The 16854-nt window shown below is 50.3% G+C and overlaps 1 protein-coding gene across 3 annotated transcripts in view; it reads left to right on the forward strand.

Moving 5' to 3' along the window:
* The window catches only part of GNAS (GNAS complex locus), a 223367-nt gene that overhangs the window by 99902 nt on the left and 106611 nt on the right, over positions 1-16854 (forward strand). The window contains exon 1 of one of the 3 annotated variants that reach the window (XM_077460242.1): positions 4997-5998. The exons of the other annotated variants lie outside the window; for them this stretch is intronic. Coding sequence (XP_077316368.1) covers positions 5860-5998 — 139 coding nt within the window. The 5' untranslated portion in view covers positions 4997-5859. Of the gene's footprint in view, positions 1-4996; positions 5999-16854 lie in introns of those variants that run through there. 3 annotated transcript variants of the gene reach the window in all.

The raw sequence follows: 16854 nt of genomic DNA on the forward strand, positions 1-16854 counted from the left end.
TGGGGGGGGGGGGGAGCAGGTACCCAGTTTTCACAGGTACCCAGCTCCCACTTCCTCTCCTGGCACCGGAAGGAAGTTCACTTCTCCCCCCCCTCCAATTTTCTGGGACAAGTCACAGGTCCCAGAAGATTGCCCGGCCATTCATAACGCGCCCTGCTTTGAAGCCACAGCCGGGCGTCCACACTTGCAATACCGGCGCCGCAGAGAGGAGGGGGGAGAGAAGCGGGGCTTCAGGCGGCCATATCGCTGGACCGCAGGACAGGTGCAGATTATTAAAAGTCAGCAGCTACACTTTTTGAAGCTGCTGACTTTTAAATGGGTGGAACTCCGCTTTAACTGAACAAGCTGAAGTTAGCTGATTGGTTACAATGTATAGATAGCTGCACCAGATTTTGCACTCTCCAGTCTTCGTAAATCAATCCCACTGTCTATGTTGAGTCATTAGGTATATTTGTATACTGTAGGTATTCACAGTCAGAGTTTCCTCATCATTAAAGCTCAATGCTCTGAGGGTGGGCCATATCTCCTTACTGCGATTAGGGGGTGTAAGTCTATTATGGGGTCTCTGTGCCTGCTTTCTGGAGGCTCAGCCTGCTACAGATGTATAAGGACGAGCTCACAAGCCAAATGTATTTATTTGTTTTCTAAGCAGTTCTGCGGCAAAAAGTCTTTGGTGAAGGCTGAAAGGGCAGGAGGTTCTGACCTCTGTGGGAGTGGTTGGAATGCAGGTGGACTGCTGCTCCAGCAACACGGGAGCTGGATGATATTCTGCACCCAACTCCCTCATGAGTCCATCCTAAATAAAAAACAAGATCTGCAACATTCCTTGAGAAATAGTTGGAGTCGACCAGAAGCCAATCAGAACCCTAGTCCAATGCTTATAAAGCACAGTGTGCCAACAGGCATTGTGATAGCTTTGAAAAGTCTTTTGTTGCAATAACAGACTTGGAGGTCTCCATGGGAGTAGACCCTCTACATGGCACTAGCATTATTGGACTCCAACACACAGCCCTTTCCTGTAGCTTGGGTTGCTTGACTTTACACTTTCTGGAAGATGAAGGGATGAGAGAGTAAATTTTACATCACCCCCTTTGTTGGCGAGTGTTGGTAGGCTTTGCCAAAGGTCAGAAAAGCTCTCACCAAATGCTCTACAGACAATTAAATGGCCTAGGCCTTCAGGAAGTATTTCTTTACTTTTCCAACTCCGATGCAGTGTGAACCTGTAGCCAGGTCCACATCACTTTTACTAGGGGGGCTCTGTGTTTATATTATGGGGTCTGCATGTATGCAAGCCACAGCAGATCCAAATTAAGAGAACTTTCTGCTAAATATGGAATCAATCCCATAATATGATACATATATCACCAGCACACAAGAAGTCATTTTGTTCTATGTCCCAGTAGGGAGATTTCCCTAAAATTCCTGTGCCCATAGCCAAAACAGGAAGTTATAGGGTCACCAAAACTAGTGCACCCTTTGGAAGATTTTCTCTCTATTGCTGTTCTGGTCACAACCCAAAATTCTGGACATTCTTTGAATTTCATTTTTAGTGATAACAGCAAACATAACCAATAGAGAGGGTGAATGTCCCTAAAAGGGGCAGCGACAGCAGTTATCTGATCTGCAGCCTGGTCCCCCCCCCCGGTAGGTGGCTCGGTGTGTCCGGTTCCCCCCGGTAGGTGGCTCGGTGTGTGTCCAGTTTCCCCCGGTAGGTGGCTCGTGTGTGTCCGGTCCCCCCCGGTAGGTGGCTCGTGTGTGTCCGGTCCCCCCCGGTAGGTGGCTCGTGTGTGTCCGGTCCCCCCCGGTAGGTGGCTCGTGTGTGTCCGGTCCCCCCCCGGTAGGTGGCTCGTGTGTGTCCGGTCCCCCCCGGTAGGTGGCTCGTGTGTGTGTGTCCGGTCCCCCCGGTAGGTGGCTCGTGTGCGTGTCCGGTCCCCCCGGTAGGTGGCTCGTGTGTGTCCGGTCCCCCCCGGTAGGTGGCTTGTGTGTGTGTCCGGTCCCCCCGGTAGGTGGATCGTGTGTGTCCGGTCCCCCCCCCCCCCCCCCCCCGGTAGGTGGATCGGTGTGCGTCGGGTATCCCCCGGTAGGTGGCTCGGTGTGTGTCGGGTCCCCCACTCGGTAGGTGGCACGGTGTGTGTCGGGTCCCCCACTCGGTAGGTGGCACGGTGTGTGTCGGGTCCCCCACTCGGCAGGTGGCTCGGTGTGTCGGGTCCCCCACTCGGCAGGTGGCTCGGTGTGTGTCGGGGTCCCCCACTCGGCAGGTGGCTCTGTAGATGTGTCGGGTCCCCCCGGTAGGTGGCTCGGTGTGTGTCGGGTCCCCTCGGTAGGTGGCTCAGGGTGTGTGTTGGGTCCTCCCGGTGGGTGGCTCGGTATATGTGTCAGGTGCCCCCGGTAGGTGGCTCGATGTGTGTCGGGTCCCCCCCGGTAGGTGGCTCGGTATATGCGTCGGGTCCCCCGGTGGGTGGCTCGGTATATGTTTCGGTTCCCCTTGGTGGGTGGCTCGGTATGTCTGTCGGGTCCCCCCGGTAGGTGGCTCGGTATGTCTGTTGGGGCCCCCCCGGTAGGTGGCTCGGTATGTCTGTCGGGTCCCCCCGGTAGGTGGCTCGGTGTGTGTGTCGGGTCCCCCTATAGGTGGCTCGGGGTGTGTGTCGGGTCCCCCCGGTAGGAGCCTCGGGGTGTGTGTCGGGTCCCCCCGGTAGGTGGCTCGGGGTGTGTGTCGGGTCCCCCGGTAGGTGGCTTGGGATGTGTGTCGGGTCCCCCCGGTGGGTGGCTCGGGGTGTGTCGGGTCCCCCCGGTAGGTGGCTCGGGGCGTGTGTTGGGTCCACCGGTAGGTGGCTCGGGGCGTGTGTTGGGTCCCCCGGTAGGTGGCTCGGGGTGTGTGTTGGGTCCCCCCGGTAGGTGGCTCGGTATATGTGTCGGGTCCCCCCGGTAGGTGGCTCGGTATATGTGTCGGGTCCCCCCGGTAGGTGGCTCGGCATATGTGTCGGGTCCCCCCGGTAGGTGGCTCGGTATATGTGTCGGGTCCCCCCGGTAGGTGGCTCGGGGTGTGTGTCGGGTCCCCCCGGTAGGTGGCTCGGGGGTTTGTGTCGAGTCCCCCCGGTGGGTGGCTCGGGGTGTGTGTCGGGTCCCCCCGGTAGGTGGCTCGGGGTGTGTGTTGGGTCCTCCCGGTGGGTGGCTCGGTATATGTGTCGAGTGCCCCCGGTAGGTGGCTCGGTGTGTGTCGGGTCCCCCCCGGTAGGTGGCTCGGTATATGTGTCGGGTCCCCCCCGGTGGGTGGCTCGGTATATGTGTGGGGTCCCCCTGGTGGGTGGCTCGGTATGTCTGTCGGGTCCCCCCGGTAGGTGGCTCGGTATGTCTGTGGGGCCCCCCCGGTAGGTGGCTCGGTATGTCTGTCGGGTCCCCCCGGTAGGTGGCTCGTAATGTCTGTCGGGTCCCCCCGGTAGGTGGCTCGGTATGTCTGTCGGGTCCCCCGGGTAGGTGGCTCGGGGTGTGTGTCGGGTGCCCCCGGTAGGAGCCTCGGGGTGTGTGTCGGGTCCCCCCGGTAGGTGGCTTGGGATTTGTGTCGGGTCCCCCCGGTGGGTGGCTCGGGGTGTGTCGGGTCCCCCCGGTAGGTGGCTCAGGGCGTGTGTTGGGTCCCCCGGTAGGTGGCTCGGGGTGTGTGTTGGGTCCCCCGGTAGGTGGCTCGGTACATGTGTCGGGTCCCCCCAGTAGGTGGCTCGGTATATGTGTTGGGTCCCCCCGGTGGGTGGCTCGGTGTGTGTCGGGTCCCCCCGGTAGGTGGCTCGGTATATGTGTCGGGTCCCCCCCGGTAGGTGGCTCGGTATATGTGTCGGGTCCCCCCGGTAGGTGGCTCGGTATATGTGTCGGGTCCCCCCGGTAGGTGGCTCGGTATATGTGTCGGGTCCCCCCGGTAGGTGGCTCGGTATATATGTGTCGGGTCCCCCCAGTAGGTGGCTCGGTATATATGTGTCGGGTCCCCCCAGTAGGTGGCTCGGTGGTCCCCCCGGTAGGTAGCTCGGTATATATGTCGGGTCCCCCGGTAGGTGGCTCGGTATATGTGTCGGGTGCACCTGGTAGGTGGCTCGGGGTGTGTGTCGGGTGCCCCCGGTAGGTGGCTCGGTATAGGTGTCGGGTCCCCTCGGTAGGTAGCTCGGTATAGGTGTCGGGTCCCCCCGGTAGGTAGCTCGGTATATGTGTCGGGTCCCCCCGGTAGGTGGCTCGGTATATGTGTCGGGTGCCCCTGGTAGGTGGCTCGGGGTGTGTGTCGGGTCCCCCCGGTAGGTGGCTCGGTATAGGTGTCGGGTCCCCCCGGTAGGTAGCTCGGTATAGGTGTCGGGTCCCCCCGGTAGGTGGCTCGGTATAGGTGTCGGGTCCCCCCGGTAGGTGGCTCGGTATAGGTGTCGGGTCCCCCGGTAGGTGGCTCGGTATAGGTGTCGGGTCCCCCCGGTAGGTGGCTCGGTATATGTGTCGGGTCCCCCCGGTAGGTGGCTCGGTATATATGTGTCGGGTCCCCCCAGTAGGTGGCTCGGTGGTCCCCCCGGTAGGTGGCTCGGTATATGTGTCGGTTCCCCCCGGTAGGTGGCTTGGTATAGGTGTCGGGTCCCCCCGGTAGGTAGCTCGGTATATAAGTCGGGTCCCCCGGTAGGTGGCTCGGTATATGTGTCGGGTGCCCCTGGTAGGTGGCTCGGGATGTGTGTCGGGTCCCCCCGGTAGGTGGCTCGGTATAGGTGTCGGGTCCCCCGGTAGGTAGCTCGGTATAGGTGTCGGGTCCCCCCGGTAGGTAGCTCGGTATATGTGTCGGGTCCCCCCGGTAGGTGGCTCGGTATATGTGTCGGGTCCCCCCGGTAGGTGGCTCGGTATATGTGTCGGGTCCCCCCGGTAGGTGGCTCGGGGTGTGTGTCGGGTCCCCCCGGTAGGTGGCTCGGTGTGTCGGTCCCTCCTGACGTCGCTCATCATGTGTGTCTCTCCCAGAGTGCTCTCGGTTCTCTCCGCCCCACCCCAGTCTCAGCCCTCATTTCCCAGCCGTGAGAAATAGAGGAAAATACTGCAAGAAGAAGAAGAAGAAGGAGAAGGCGGAGAAGGAGAGGACTCAGCGGCGGCGGTCAGTCCTCCTTTACCGGACAGGGACTGGGGACCCCGACATCCCCTCCCCCCAGGGACCCCGCTTCCCCTCCTCAGGGGGGAGGACCAGACATCGGCAGGAAGGGGGGCCTGGACCCCGGAGGACACCCCAATAATCAGGACCTGATACCCCCGACACCCCGCAATCCTTTCTGATGATCGCACGGCCACCAGGGGGCTCCGGGGCTCCTCATTTTTGGGGGTCCCTCGATTGATTAACCCGCTCGGTGCCGCCCCCTCTTCCCAGAACCTCCCGACACCCCATCTTCCACCCGCCGTCCCCCCAAATCTGGTCGGCCGACGAAGATCGAGGCGCCCCCCCAGTACGGAGAGGAGATCGCAGGCCACCATTTTAAGACAGGAAGAGAGGGGGAGGCAGCCTGACATCTCTCATCACTTCGGGGGGCTCATGTGTGATTTGGGGGGCGTGTGACCCCCTCACCGCTACCATTCATGACTGACAATTAAAGGGGCCTTTGCTCGGATCGGGACTCACCTTTTCTGATTTTTCTATTTTATTTAAAGGAGCATACCCCTCCCCCCCCACCCCCTCTATTTTCAAGGGCCGCGGCCTAGTTGTTTGTTTTGCCTCCTCCGGTGGCTGCGGTGTTTCCTTAGCAGCCAGGCCGGCCCGCGGGTGTCAGTGAGCGGTCAGAGTCGGGGCGGAGAGCTCGGTGCAGGCCGTGACTCGGAAGGAGTGTTTGTATAGAGGCGGCTGGCAGCCCGAGGAGGAGAAGAAGGATGGGCTGTCTGGGGAACAGTAAGACGGAGGACCAGCGCAATGAGGAGAAGCAGCAGCGGGAGGCCAACAAGAAGATCGAGAAGCAGCTGCAGAAGGACAAGCAGGTGTACCGGGCCACACACCGGCTACTGCTGCTGGGTGAGCGGGCAGGGTGGGGCCCACACTACACTCTATGGGGGGCTGGGAAGCCTGGGACTTGTAGTACCCCTCCCCAAAGGTGAGAGACGGGGGACCTGGGACTTGTAGTACCCCTCCCCAAAGGTGAGAGACGGGGGACCTGGGACTTGTAGTGCCCCCTCCCCAAGGGTGAGAGTCGGGGGTGACCTGGGACTTGTAGTGCCCCCTCCCCAAGGGTGAGAGTCGGGGGTGACCTGGGACTTGTAGTGCCCCCTCCCCAAGGGTGAGAGTCGGGGGTGACCTGGGACTTGTAGTGCCCCCTCCCCAAGGGTGAGAGTCGGGGGTGACCTGGGACTTGTAGTGCCCCCTCCCCAAGGGTGAGAGTCGGGGGGGGGGGGGGGGACCTGTGGTGCCCCCTCCCCCAGGGTGAGAGTCCGGGGGGGGGTGGACCTGGGACTTGTGGTGCCCCCTCCCCAAGGGTGAGAGACGGGGGACCTGGGACTTGTAGTGCCCCCTCCCCCAGGGTGAGAGACGGGGGACCTGGGACTTGTAGTGCCCCTTCCCCCGAGGGAGAGCAACCTGGGACCTGTGTTGCCCCTCACCCGGGGAGAGCCCACTACAGGCCTAGTGATGTTTTTGAAACTGCTTTACAACTGTTACAGAGGGGCCCCCAAACCCCATTATACCTCCTATGGGATCTCCTGAACCCCCTATCCTTAGTACAGGCCATTTATACTACTTAAGGGGTCCCCTGAACCTTGTCCCTAATAAAGGCCCTTTATACTTCCTGTGGGGTCCCCCAAACCTTATCCTTTATACTGCCTGCTGTGTTCCCCAAACCCCTCATCCCTGGTACAGACCCTTTATACCTGCTGTGGGTTCCCCGGAATCCTACCCCCAATTAAGGCCCTTTATACCTCCCTGTGGGGTTCCTTGAAGCTCTAATCCCTAGTTCAGGCCTTTTATACCTCCTATGGCTTCCTCAGAATGCCTTATACCTGGTGCAGGCCCTTTATACATTCTATGTGGTCCCTCAAACCTTTTATCTCTTGAACAGTCCCTATATACATTCTATGGGGGTCCTCTGAACCCCTTATCCCTAATACATGCTTTTTGTACCTCCTACAGTGTCCCCCCGAACCCCTATCCCTAGAACAGGTCCTATATACCTCCTATGGGTTGGTCCTAATCCCTTCTCCCTAGTAACCCTCTTTTTTTTAAACTCCTGTGGGGTCCTTCTAGCCCTAGTACATTTCTTTATAACTTCTATGGGATCCGTGAAACTTCTCATCTCTAGCACCGTCCCTTTTATACCTCCTTGGGGGTCCTCCGAATGCCTTATCCCTAGTACAGTGCCTTTCATACCTTCTGGGAGGTCCTCTAATACTGTCCTTATCTCAAATACAGTCCCTTTATACCTCCTTGGAGGTCCTCCAAACTCCTCATCCCTAGTACAGTCCCTTTATACCTTCTTGGAGGTCCTCTAGTACAGTCCTTATCCCTAGTACAGTCCCTTTATACCTTCTTGGAGGTCCTCTAGTACAGTCCTTATCCCTAGTACAGTCCCTTTATACCTTCTTGGAGGTCCTCTAGTACAGTACCTTTATACCTCCTTGGAGGTCCTCCAAACTCCTTATCCCTAGTACAGTCCCTTTATACCTTCTTGGAGGTCCTCTAGTACAGTCCCTTTATACCTCCTTGGAGGTCTTCCAAACTCCTTATCCCTAGTACAGTCCCTTGTCATAACTCCTGTGGGGTCCTCTGAACCCCTTATCCCTAGTACAGTCCATATATACCTTTTTATGTGGGCCCTTGCCCTTTAATACTTCCTATGGGGTTTTATCAATCCTTTATCTCAATTAGAGTCCCTTTATACCTCCTATGGGGTCTTCCGAACCCTTTGTTCCTAGTACAGTCCGTTTATACCCCCAATGGAGTCCTCCGAACCCCTTATCCTTAGTACATTCTCTTTAGACCCCCATGGGTTCCTCCAAACCTCTTATCACTAGTACACCCCTTTATCCAACCTATGGGGTCTTCCGGACTACTGTCTTACTAGTATTCGTTTACACCTCTTATGGGAGCCTCCAAACCTCTTATCTCTTGTACAGTGCCTTTATACCTCCTATGGGGTCCTCCAAACCCCTTGTCACTAGTACATTTTATTTATACACTCTATGAGATTCTCTTAACCCATTATCTCAAGTGTAGTTGCTTTATGGGGTTCTCCAAACCCTTATGTCTAGTAAAGTTTTTCATATCTCCTTTTGGAGACCTCTTAACCCCTTTATGTCTAGTAGTCTCTTTGTGGGGTCCTCCAAACCCATTATCTTTGGTGCATATCCGTATTTCATTTTAGGACAATCAATTAACACCCTTTATGGGATCCTCTGAACCCCTTAACTTCAGTCCAGCCTATTTATTCCCCCCAAACTCCAAGAAAAATCCTGCCTCTAGTACAGCCCTATCCTACTCCTCATGGGATTCTCCAATACCCCTGATCTGCAGTACAGTTCACCACCAACTCTAGTGGCGCCTTCCAAACCCGTATTCTTTCGTAAAGCCCACTAATCTCTCATATTGGGGCCTCCAGATCGCTAATATTCCCTGTGTGGTTCTCTGAACCGCACAGCCTAAAAAAGGAAAAATTGCCAACAAAGTTTGCCCGGTCCTTAATCTGTAGTAAAGACCTCAAATACCTTCTATGGGGTTCAATGAATCCCTGATATGTAGTGTAGTGTTTGCCCAACAAATCTCCCCAAAGGGGTTTTCCTGTTTCCAGTCTGTAGCACAGCCAGCTTCCCCTGTAGAGCGATCACTAGCTCTGATCTCTATTGCAGTTCAATAAATAACTATTTGTAGTATCTGAACCCCCTGATCTGTAATACGGTTTTCCTACCCCTTATCACTGGCCTTTGATTGACCAATCTGTAATAAACCAAGTGCTCCCAGTATGTGGAATGGCTAACTAATCTATAGTACAGCTGCTTTAGGAAACTTCAAAATCCCATTGACCTATTGCTGCTGTCTTCTGACAAATTCTGTAACAATATTTACAGAGCCCCATTACATTTCACTGAACCCCCCCAAATCCATTTGAAAGCTAATTACCACCGTATCATGTTTTTTGCTGTTCTGCTATAATAATTTGGTCGCTACTACACTATTGTGTGTCTTTTCCCCACTAAACTTCTGTTGCCCCCAAGGTGGGGGGGGGGGGGGCACCCGCTCTTTACACTGTGTTTATGGGTACCCTGCTAACTTTATTACATGCCTCTCAACTCCAACTCTGCTGTTCTCTACTAATCTCATTCTCTATTCCATGATCTCCTTCCTACTGTCCTGTGAAATCCCACTTCAGTAGGGAGCGTAGCCACCCTCTCACTCCTACAATGGATTAGGGGGTACGTACTATGGGATTTGTAGTGTGCCTAGAGCAGCGCACATGACCGCTGCTCGTTCCTTACAACAGGAAGTGAGGGGAGGGGCAAGGATAGGTTTGGGAGCTCATGGAGGAGGTACAAGGAGGCAGCAAACCGTTTAACATGATTTAATGTAAAATACCTTACAGGCCCATTAAATAGTGGCCGTGTTAAAGCTGAACTCCGGGCAAACTTTTTTTCTTTTTCTTTTTTTTTTTTTTTTTTTTCCACTGCATGAGTTAACTGCTTTTATTTTAGGGGAGAGAAGAGTGGAGATATACTTACCTGATCCACGAGCCTCCCTGCACAAGACCCAGGGTCCAGCGCCCCCCACGCTCCAGCGGTCTTTAAAAAAGGACTGTTCCTGATGTTGGCACACTGCATAGATAGGAATAGTCTACCTCTGGACTGCGGGGAGTGCCGTTTTCCAGTGGATCAGGTGAGTATCACCTTTGTGCTCGTCTCCTAGAAAAAAATAGCAGTTGACCCTTGCAGTGCAGTACAGGCCCGCTGCATGGGGGAAAAAAATTGCCCTGAGATGGCATTTAATATTTATTTTCTAGAATAAGAATATATATATGTTTTATATAATATTATTATATTATTATTATTATTATTATTATTATTATTATTTTAATTTTTTTTCCCCCTAAATTTGAGTCCTCTTTGAATGCTAAATCTGAAAGAGACTGAATATTATCCAGCCTGGACCCGCTATACTGGGGCCTCTTCCACTTTACTTCTTTCTACTGTAGCTACTCTGAACCCAGCATCTGGAAGAAGTGTATTGCCATGCTTGCCTTATTTTTCTAACCCTGCCAAACATAAGCTCCATTTCCTGACTTCTATATCTGATATCATTTTGGTATATCATACCTGGCAGTAAGCAACACTTTTGTCTCTTGAGGCCTCCAACATACCTAAGTTTGGGATCAGCACCGATCGCTCTTTACTTCTTATGTCCCCCGCGGTCCATCCTATGTCCAACGAATGGGGTTGATTTAATAAAACCAGTGTGCATAATCTGGTGCAGCTCTGCATTGAAATCAGCTTCCAGGTTTATTTTTTTTATTTTTTTTTATATATTTTTTTTTTCCATCAAAGATTTAAGGCTGGCCATACGTTATACAATTTTCTTCTATAGATTTACCAAAACCATATAATATGAGGTCAAATCTAAACACTTTCAATTTGGGCAATCAGGCAGGCCCTTCTATGCAGTTGAAGGTAAATCTTAAGGAAATTGAATAAGAAAGTTGCATGGCCAGCTTTAGGCTCGTACACACGATACGAAAAGCGGATGGAAAAATTCGTAAGACGAGCTGTGTCACAATTTTCAGATCATTAGTACGTTGCTTTTGACAGCCGATTTTTCCACAGACTATAAAAATGTTGTCGGATGTGAACTCCAACATCTGATTTTTGTTTCATTAGTACAGTTTTTCGTACAAAAAAATAAATAAATAAATCGTAAGAGCATGACTACGCATGCTCAGAAACAAAAGAATACGTACAAAACTATTCAACACAATACATCACTTCTGACGTATTCTGTCGTCTGAAAATGTTCGTATTGTGAGTAACCTCTTCACTTTCCACATGAGACTAGGATGTCACAAAAACCGGACGTTCAGTTGTCTGAAAATCTAAGCGTGTGTATGAGGCTTCATTGAACAAGCTCAACTTAGAAGCTGATTGGTTTCTATGCACAGCTGCACCAGATTTTGCACTCGCCAGTTTCAGTAAATTAACCCCTGTAAGTCTTATTGTAATAAATGCGTGTAATTGCAAGGACTGCAAAGTGGAGTAACTACTGTCTAGCTACTCTGTGCTCCCTGCTAATCTGATTCCCTCACTAAGCATCATTATCTGAATAAAGATGTGACAAATTTGTATTGTCTAATAGCTAGCACCTCTGTGTCATCTGTAAAAACGGCCTAAGCATTATTTCTGTGCATGCATGTGAAACTGAAAGTTCTAGCACTCTATAACCTGATATCGGTTTCACCTTCTACAAAACACTGACATAGTATAGTGTATCCTCATCTCCCCCCCCCCATATTATGACCAATTAAATTCCACTGGCCCGTCCTATTTCTTTAGACCATTAGCTAACCCCCACCTCCACTGTCAGCAATGCTGATGCACTAGTGCTGGACAATGTCTGGGAGTTGGATAGCCAAACATACACCTTCTTCCTTTTTTCCTTTTTTTTTTTTTCTTGTATCATAGTTTGTCAGTACATTTTCCTGGACTGCAATGACTACTTACTAAGGCCCCTTTCACATTGGGGCGGTGTGGGCGTCGGCGGTAAAGCTCCGATAGTTTTAGCGGCGGTCTGCGGCCGCTAGCGGGATGGTTTTAACCCCCTCTATCGGCCGAAAAGGGTTAAAAGCGCTGATTTGCCGGCGGTATAGCTGCGCTGCCCCATTGATTTCAACAGGTAGGAGCAGTTCACCACTCCAAAGATGCGGCTAGCAGGACTTTTTCCACCGTCCTGCTAGCGCACCTCTCCAGTGTAAAAGGGGCCGGTTTTTACAGGTGCTATTTTTAGCGCTGTAGCGCCTGTAAGGGGCCTAAGATCTTTGTGAATTTGTTGCGGAATCTGAGAAAATACCAGGCAAACTTTTTGTATTTGCATTGAGCTCCAAATCCAGATAACTTATATTATCTTTGTATGCTGGGATTTTAAGTCAATGGTGCTTATGTCAAATGTCTTCAGTTTAATGCAGTGGTCATCAACCCTGTCCTCGGGTATGCAAGAAAACTGAAATCCAACACAGGTGATAACATTTGCTGCTCAGTGATTTGCAGTATTCTAGTCTGCATCTCCCCCAAAGTAATTCATAAATCCTGGCCTGTTAGTGGGCCCTGAGGACAGGGTTGATGACCACTGCTTTAATGGTGTCGGCCTTTCTCAACTTTTTTTTTTTTCATGGAGGAAAGCTTAAAATTAACTTTCAGGTCTCTGGGAACCTCTGTGAATAATTATTTCTAGAGCCCATGGTACATTAGTGTGGACAGTAAGTTAATATGTATGCATAAAATAACAATAAAGCGATTAGCGTAGTTGGCATATTTTACACCCAGAACTGTTCTATATGACAACGTTTTCAGTAATAATAATGGAATTTAAACAATGCCAATGACCAGAAAAATAAATGCGGACAGTGAAAATTGTATTGTTCCTTCTCGTTTGGTGTGTTGGGACGATGCCTTCTTCATGGGGGCGGAGCCCCCTTTACGGTGGTGGTCCGTTGGGGCCGTGCACCCTTTATGGTGATGGTCCGTTGGGACGGCGACCCTCTTCATGGTGGTGGCTGGTTGAGAAGAATACTGCTTACATTAGAAGTTAGAGAAGAATGGCCTCTTATAAATAGCCAAAAACATAATTGGTATCACTGGTTACTTATCTTTTTGAGGCAGACATAAATTGCTCAAGAAGCCCCTACAACCTCAGGAGGAACCTTGGTTGAGAGAAGCTGGTCTGTGCTCTCTGTTCGATGCCAAGCCTTGGGCACAGTTGAAAATGGTTTATAAATACAAATCTTTGTGAGCTATTTTTAATTCTCAAATGTTTTGTAACTTCCTGTTCTGTCTGAAACAAATCTCGCTCTGTTTTGTTTGCAAGTACAGTTAAAGATCTCGGATCTTATTTCTGTGGAGGGTCATTCCTCTTTAAAGACTGATATTTCAGGTTTTTGTAGGTGAAGGTAGGTTGAACCTCTCACCTGCCTCCTTGTATCTCTTGGGAACTATGACAACTATGCAGCTAAGTTTGTGTCTCCTTCCCCTTTTTTTTTTTTTTTTTTTTATTTATTTTTTTTGGTGACCATTACACAAAGTCTGCATTTACAGTTTCATATTAATATTTAAGGGCTATTAAAGTGATTATTTAAAAGAAGAATTTTTTTTTTTTTACAAACATGTAATACTTACTTTCTCTGTGCAAGGGTTTTGGGAAAACTTGCCCCTTAATAAAGCTGCTGTATTATAATTACCCTAACTAGTCCTTTTTATTTATTTATTTATTTTATTAATTTTTTTTTTTTTTCTGAAATGACTAACCTCGCTCTTCTGGCATTTCTACACCCAAATTACTTGGCTGGTTTGTTCTGCCACAATTCAATTGTGGAATGAGGTTTATTGGAGCTTAAAGGTTCACAAAAAAAAATGAAATATGCAATATTACGTGAATAATACAAAAACAAAAAAGTGCAATACATCTGCGAAAAGGCACGCTTTTTGTTTAAAAAAAAAAAAGTAAGAACATTGACATCTGAGGGACTTTGTTCTGCATGTCATTGTTCTATTTGATGCCATATTAGGTAAAGGGAGACAGAAAAATGGCAGTGCCAGGTTTATTCTATACTGGACAGGATGTTCGCTGTGTATTGGAAACTATCTCTTCCCTATATACCACTTAGGTTTAACGATCTTCTTCTGTTATGATGATCTCCCTAAATGTTTGTGAATGTGTCCTTTTGAATGCTTTTAAAAGAAGTTTTATATAAGCTGATTGTAGTTTTAAGCTTAAAGGATTTGTAAAGTCTCTGTTTTTCACCTTCATGCATTAAGGTGAAAAACCTTTTGTGCTGCAGTAACCCGCCCCCCCCCCCCTTTTACTTACCTGAGCCTGATCTCTCCAGCGATGAGAATGAGCCCAGCAGCTCCAGCCGCTGTCTCGGGTCCTCATTAGATTGATAGCAGTGCAGCCATTGGCTCCCGATGCTGTCAGTCAAATCCAGGGAGCCAAGGTCGGGGCCGTTTGTTTGTGTCAATGGACGCAGCAGCAGTACTCTGGCTGGAGCGCTCCCACATGGGTGCCCCCCGTGGAATGCTGCTCTTCATGGGGGCACTCGATGCGGAGGAGGAGCCAGGAATGCCACCAGGGGACCCCAGAATAGGAGGATTGGGGCCGCTCTGTGCAAAACCCTTGCACAGAGAAGGTAAGTATGACTTGTTTAGTTAAAAAACAAACAAACAAAAAAAACCTTTAGCCCAAGTTCACACTATAGTACGCTGCGGATCGCACAGGAGCGCTGTGCGTCCATGTTCCCCATTTCGGTGACAAATCTGGGCCGATTCGTGGCTTGAATTCGGCCCTGAAACGGAACCAAAGATGCACAGCGTTTTTGTGCAGTGCGCTCCACAGCCGCCCTGGGGATGTGTGAACCGGCTTCATAGGGAGCCAGTCACATTCTCCTGCTATGTGAATTGGATGCGGAGAAATGCTAAATCTAATTCGCATAGGTGTGAACGGGGGCTTAAAATCACTTTAATAGGGCTTAAATCGTATATTGCTTATTATTTTCTCTACTGCAGACTTGTATATGAGTACATTTAAAGGATACTTTCACCTTTTTATGTTACACCTATATTTATATTGTCACATTTTAAAATCGGCAGAGCTGTGTGGAGCTCCTCCCGCACATCTATGTCATTCATTTACAGGTCCCATCTCCTGCTGCGGCAGGTGGCTTGTTTTCAATGGACTTCTAGGGTGCTGATGAGCGCCCCTCCTAGTCCATTCACTCTTCCTGCAGCTCTGAAACTGACCGCCTGTATTGAGGTACAAGCTCAGAGCTGTAGGAGAATGCAGGAGCCTGACATTGCCTCCAGCAATCCATTGATCAGGGGTGCAATGCTCTGCAGGCTTCTGAGAAAAAAAAATTGCACATTTATTTTTATTTACTTCCAAAAACGTGCATTTTATTTTAAAGGGAACTTGGCCTTTTTAAATAGGTTTAGAATATTCATTTGTAAAATGATTTGTTTTCCTATTTGGTGACTGTTGCACAATTTAAGAAACATCTAGGTGGCACTTTGCCCTTGGAGCTGAAGAAATCTAGAGCATTCAGGAGCCTCTCCGCCCGGGTGGTACAGAGATGCTGTTGGGGATTTTGGCGTCTGAAAAATTATCCACCTCGTTTCTGAACCTGGAATTTTGAGCACAAATTCCTCATTTGCACGAGTGTATCTATTTGTGCACGCATGCGAAGGGTGTTTTTGCCCACACAAGATGCAAAGGTGTTCTGTGCATTTTGAATGTAGTGAGTCCTATTCATGTCTTGTCGGGATGCAGCAGCTGCATGGGCACAGTCACTGGTGCCAATTTCACAGTCATGCAGGTGAGTGTCCCCAAATGCACATGTGTGGGTGCATGTTAGGGGACATGCACCCCCCACAACCAATTGGCAACAGGTGTTGTTGCCCAATAGCCATGAATGGGATTGCCACCATGCAGATGCACAGAACTCCTGTGCAACCAATGCGAGTAAAGATGGCACTTTGCAGGGGTGTATGGGTAAGTATGTCTGTCGGTGTAAATAAGGCCCTAATGACTTGCACAGGTTTACCCTTCTCTACCTGATCACATTTTCACACCCAAATAAAGATTAGTCAACTTTACTTCAAAGTGTGTCCAGGCTTTACCAAAACTCCCTCTCCCTTTCTAGATCAAGTCCCAGAATTGTGTTCTTGTAGGGGGAAATGGCTTTTATTATACCCTGTGATATCAACAAGTTGGTAAAATTCTTGCAGGAGCAGCAGACGGAATCACATTTCCTATTAATATTAGCATGCCCTACCCCCAGAACTACACCCCCCCCCCCCCCCCAAGAGCATATTCCCTGCACGGTATGTTTGCAGGCTCTTGGGAGTCAAGGCAGCAGCATTGTTTTTCTGGGAGAGAAATCTGCATATTCACATGGAGAGGACAGAAAGAAGGTGGTAATAGATGGAGTTCTGTAGACCAGCAGGGAGGGCTGGCAACGCTGTTCAGGAAACAAAGTTGCGTCCCATGCACACTGGGTCTCTTTTAAACTCCTTTTCTCCTGGCAGTAGAAAAGCGGCTTTAAATAATGCGCCTAAGCTCCATTTTTGTAAGTGCGCTTGGGTGTTCATTTTCTTTTCAGTTTCCAGAATAAATTAATATTCTGTCCATTGCAATGAATGAACACTCGAACGCTGGGCACATTTAGCGCTTAGGTGTGTTTAGACATGTTTGCATACATTAAGGGCCCTTTCACACGGACGTGTCCGTGTACGGGCTCCCCTTTGCTCAGTCGATCCGCACTGAGCAGGCAGATGACAGGTCCATCTCTGATCACTCTGCAGGGACGGACCTGTCAGAGCGCCGCTCTCCTCTATGGGGGATCGGATGAAGACGGACCGTAGAGTCCGCTTTCATCCCATCCGATCCACAGACTGATGGAAAAATAGGGTTTTCCTCCATCACACTTTTTCGGATCGGAGCAGTTGGATGTCAGCGGACATCCATTGCTCCATAGAGGTCTATGGAGCATCCGTTCAGGTCCGCCTAAAAAACTGACAGGCGGACCTGAATGGTCCATCCGTGTGAAAGAGGCCTTAGGCGTTTTTCTGAACAAAGTGCTTTTTTTCTCTTGAACGCAATTTTATTTTTTATTTTTATTTTTCCCTTGAAATGTATTT

Source organism: Lithobates pipiens, unplaced genomic scaffold (assembly GCF_037356315.1).
Source record: "Lithobates pipiens isolate NorthernLeopardFrog02 unplaced genomic scaffold, aLitPip1_a1.2 Scaffold_28, whole genome shotgun sequence".
Taxonomy (NCBI): domain Eukaryota; kingdom Metazoa; phylum Chordata; class Amphibia; order Anura; family Ranidae; genus Lithobates; species Lithobates pipiens.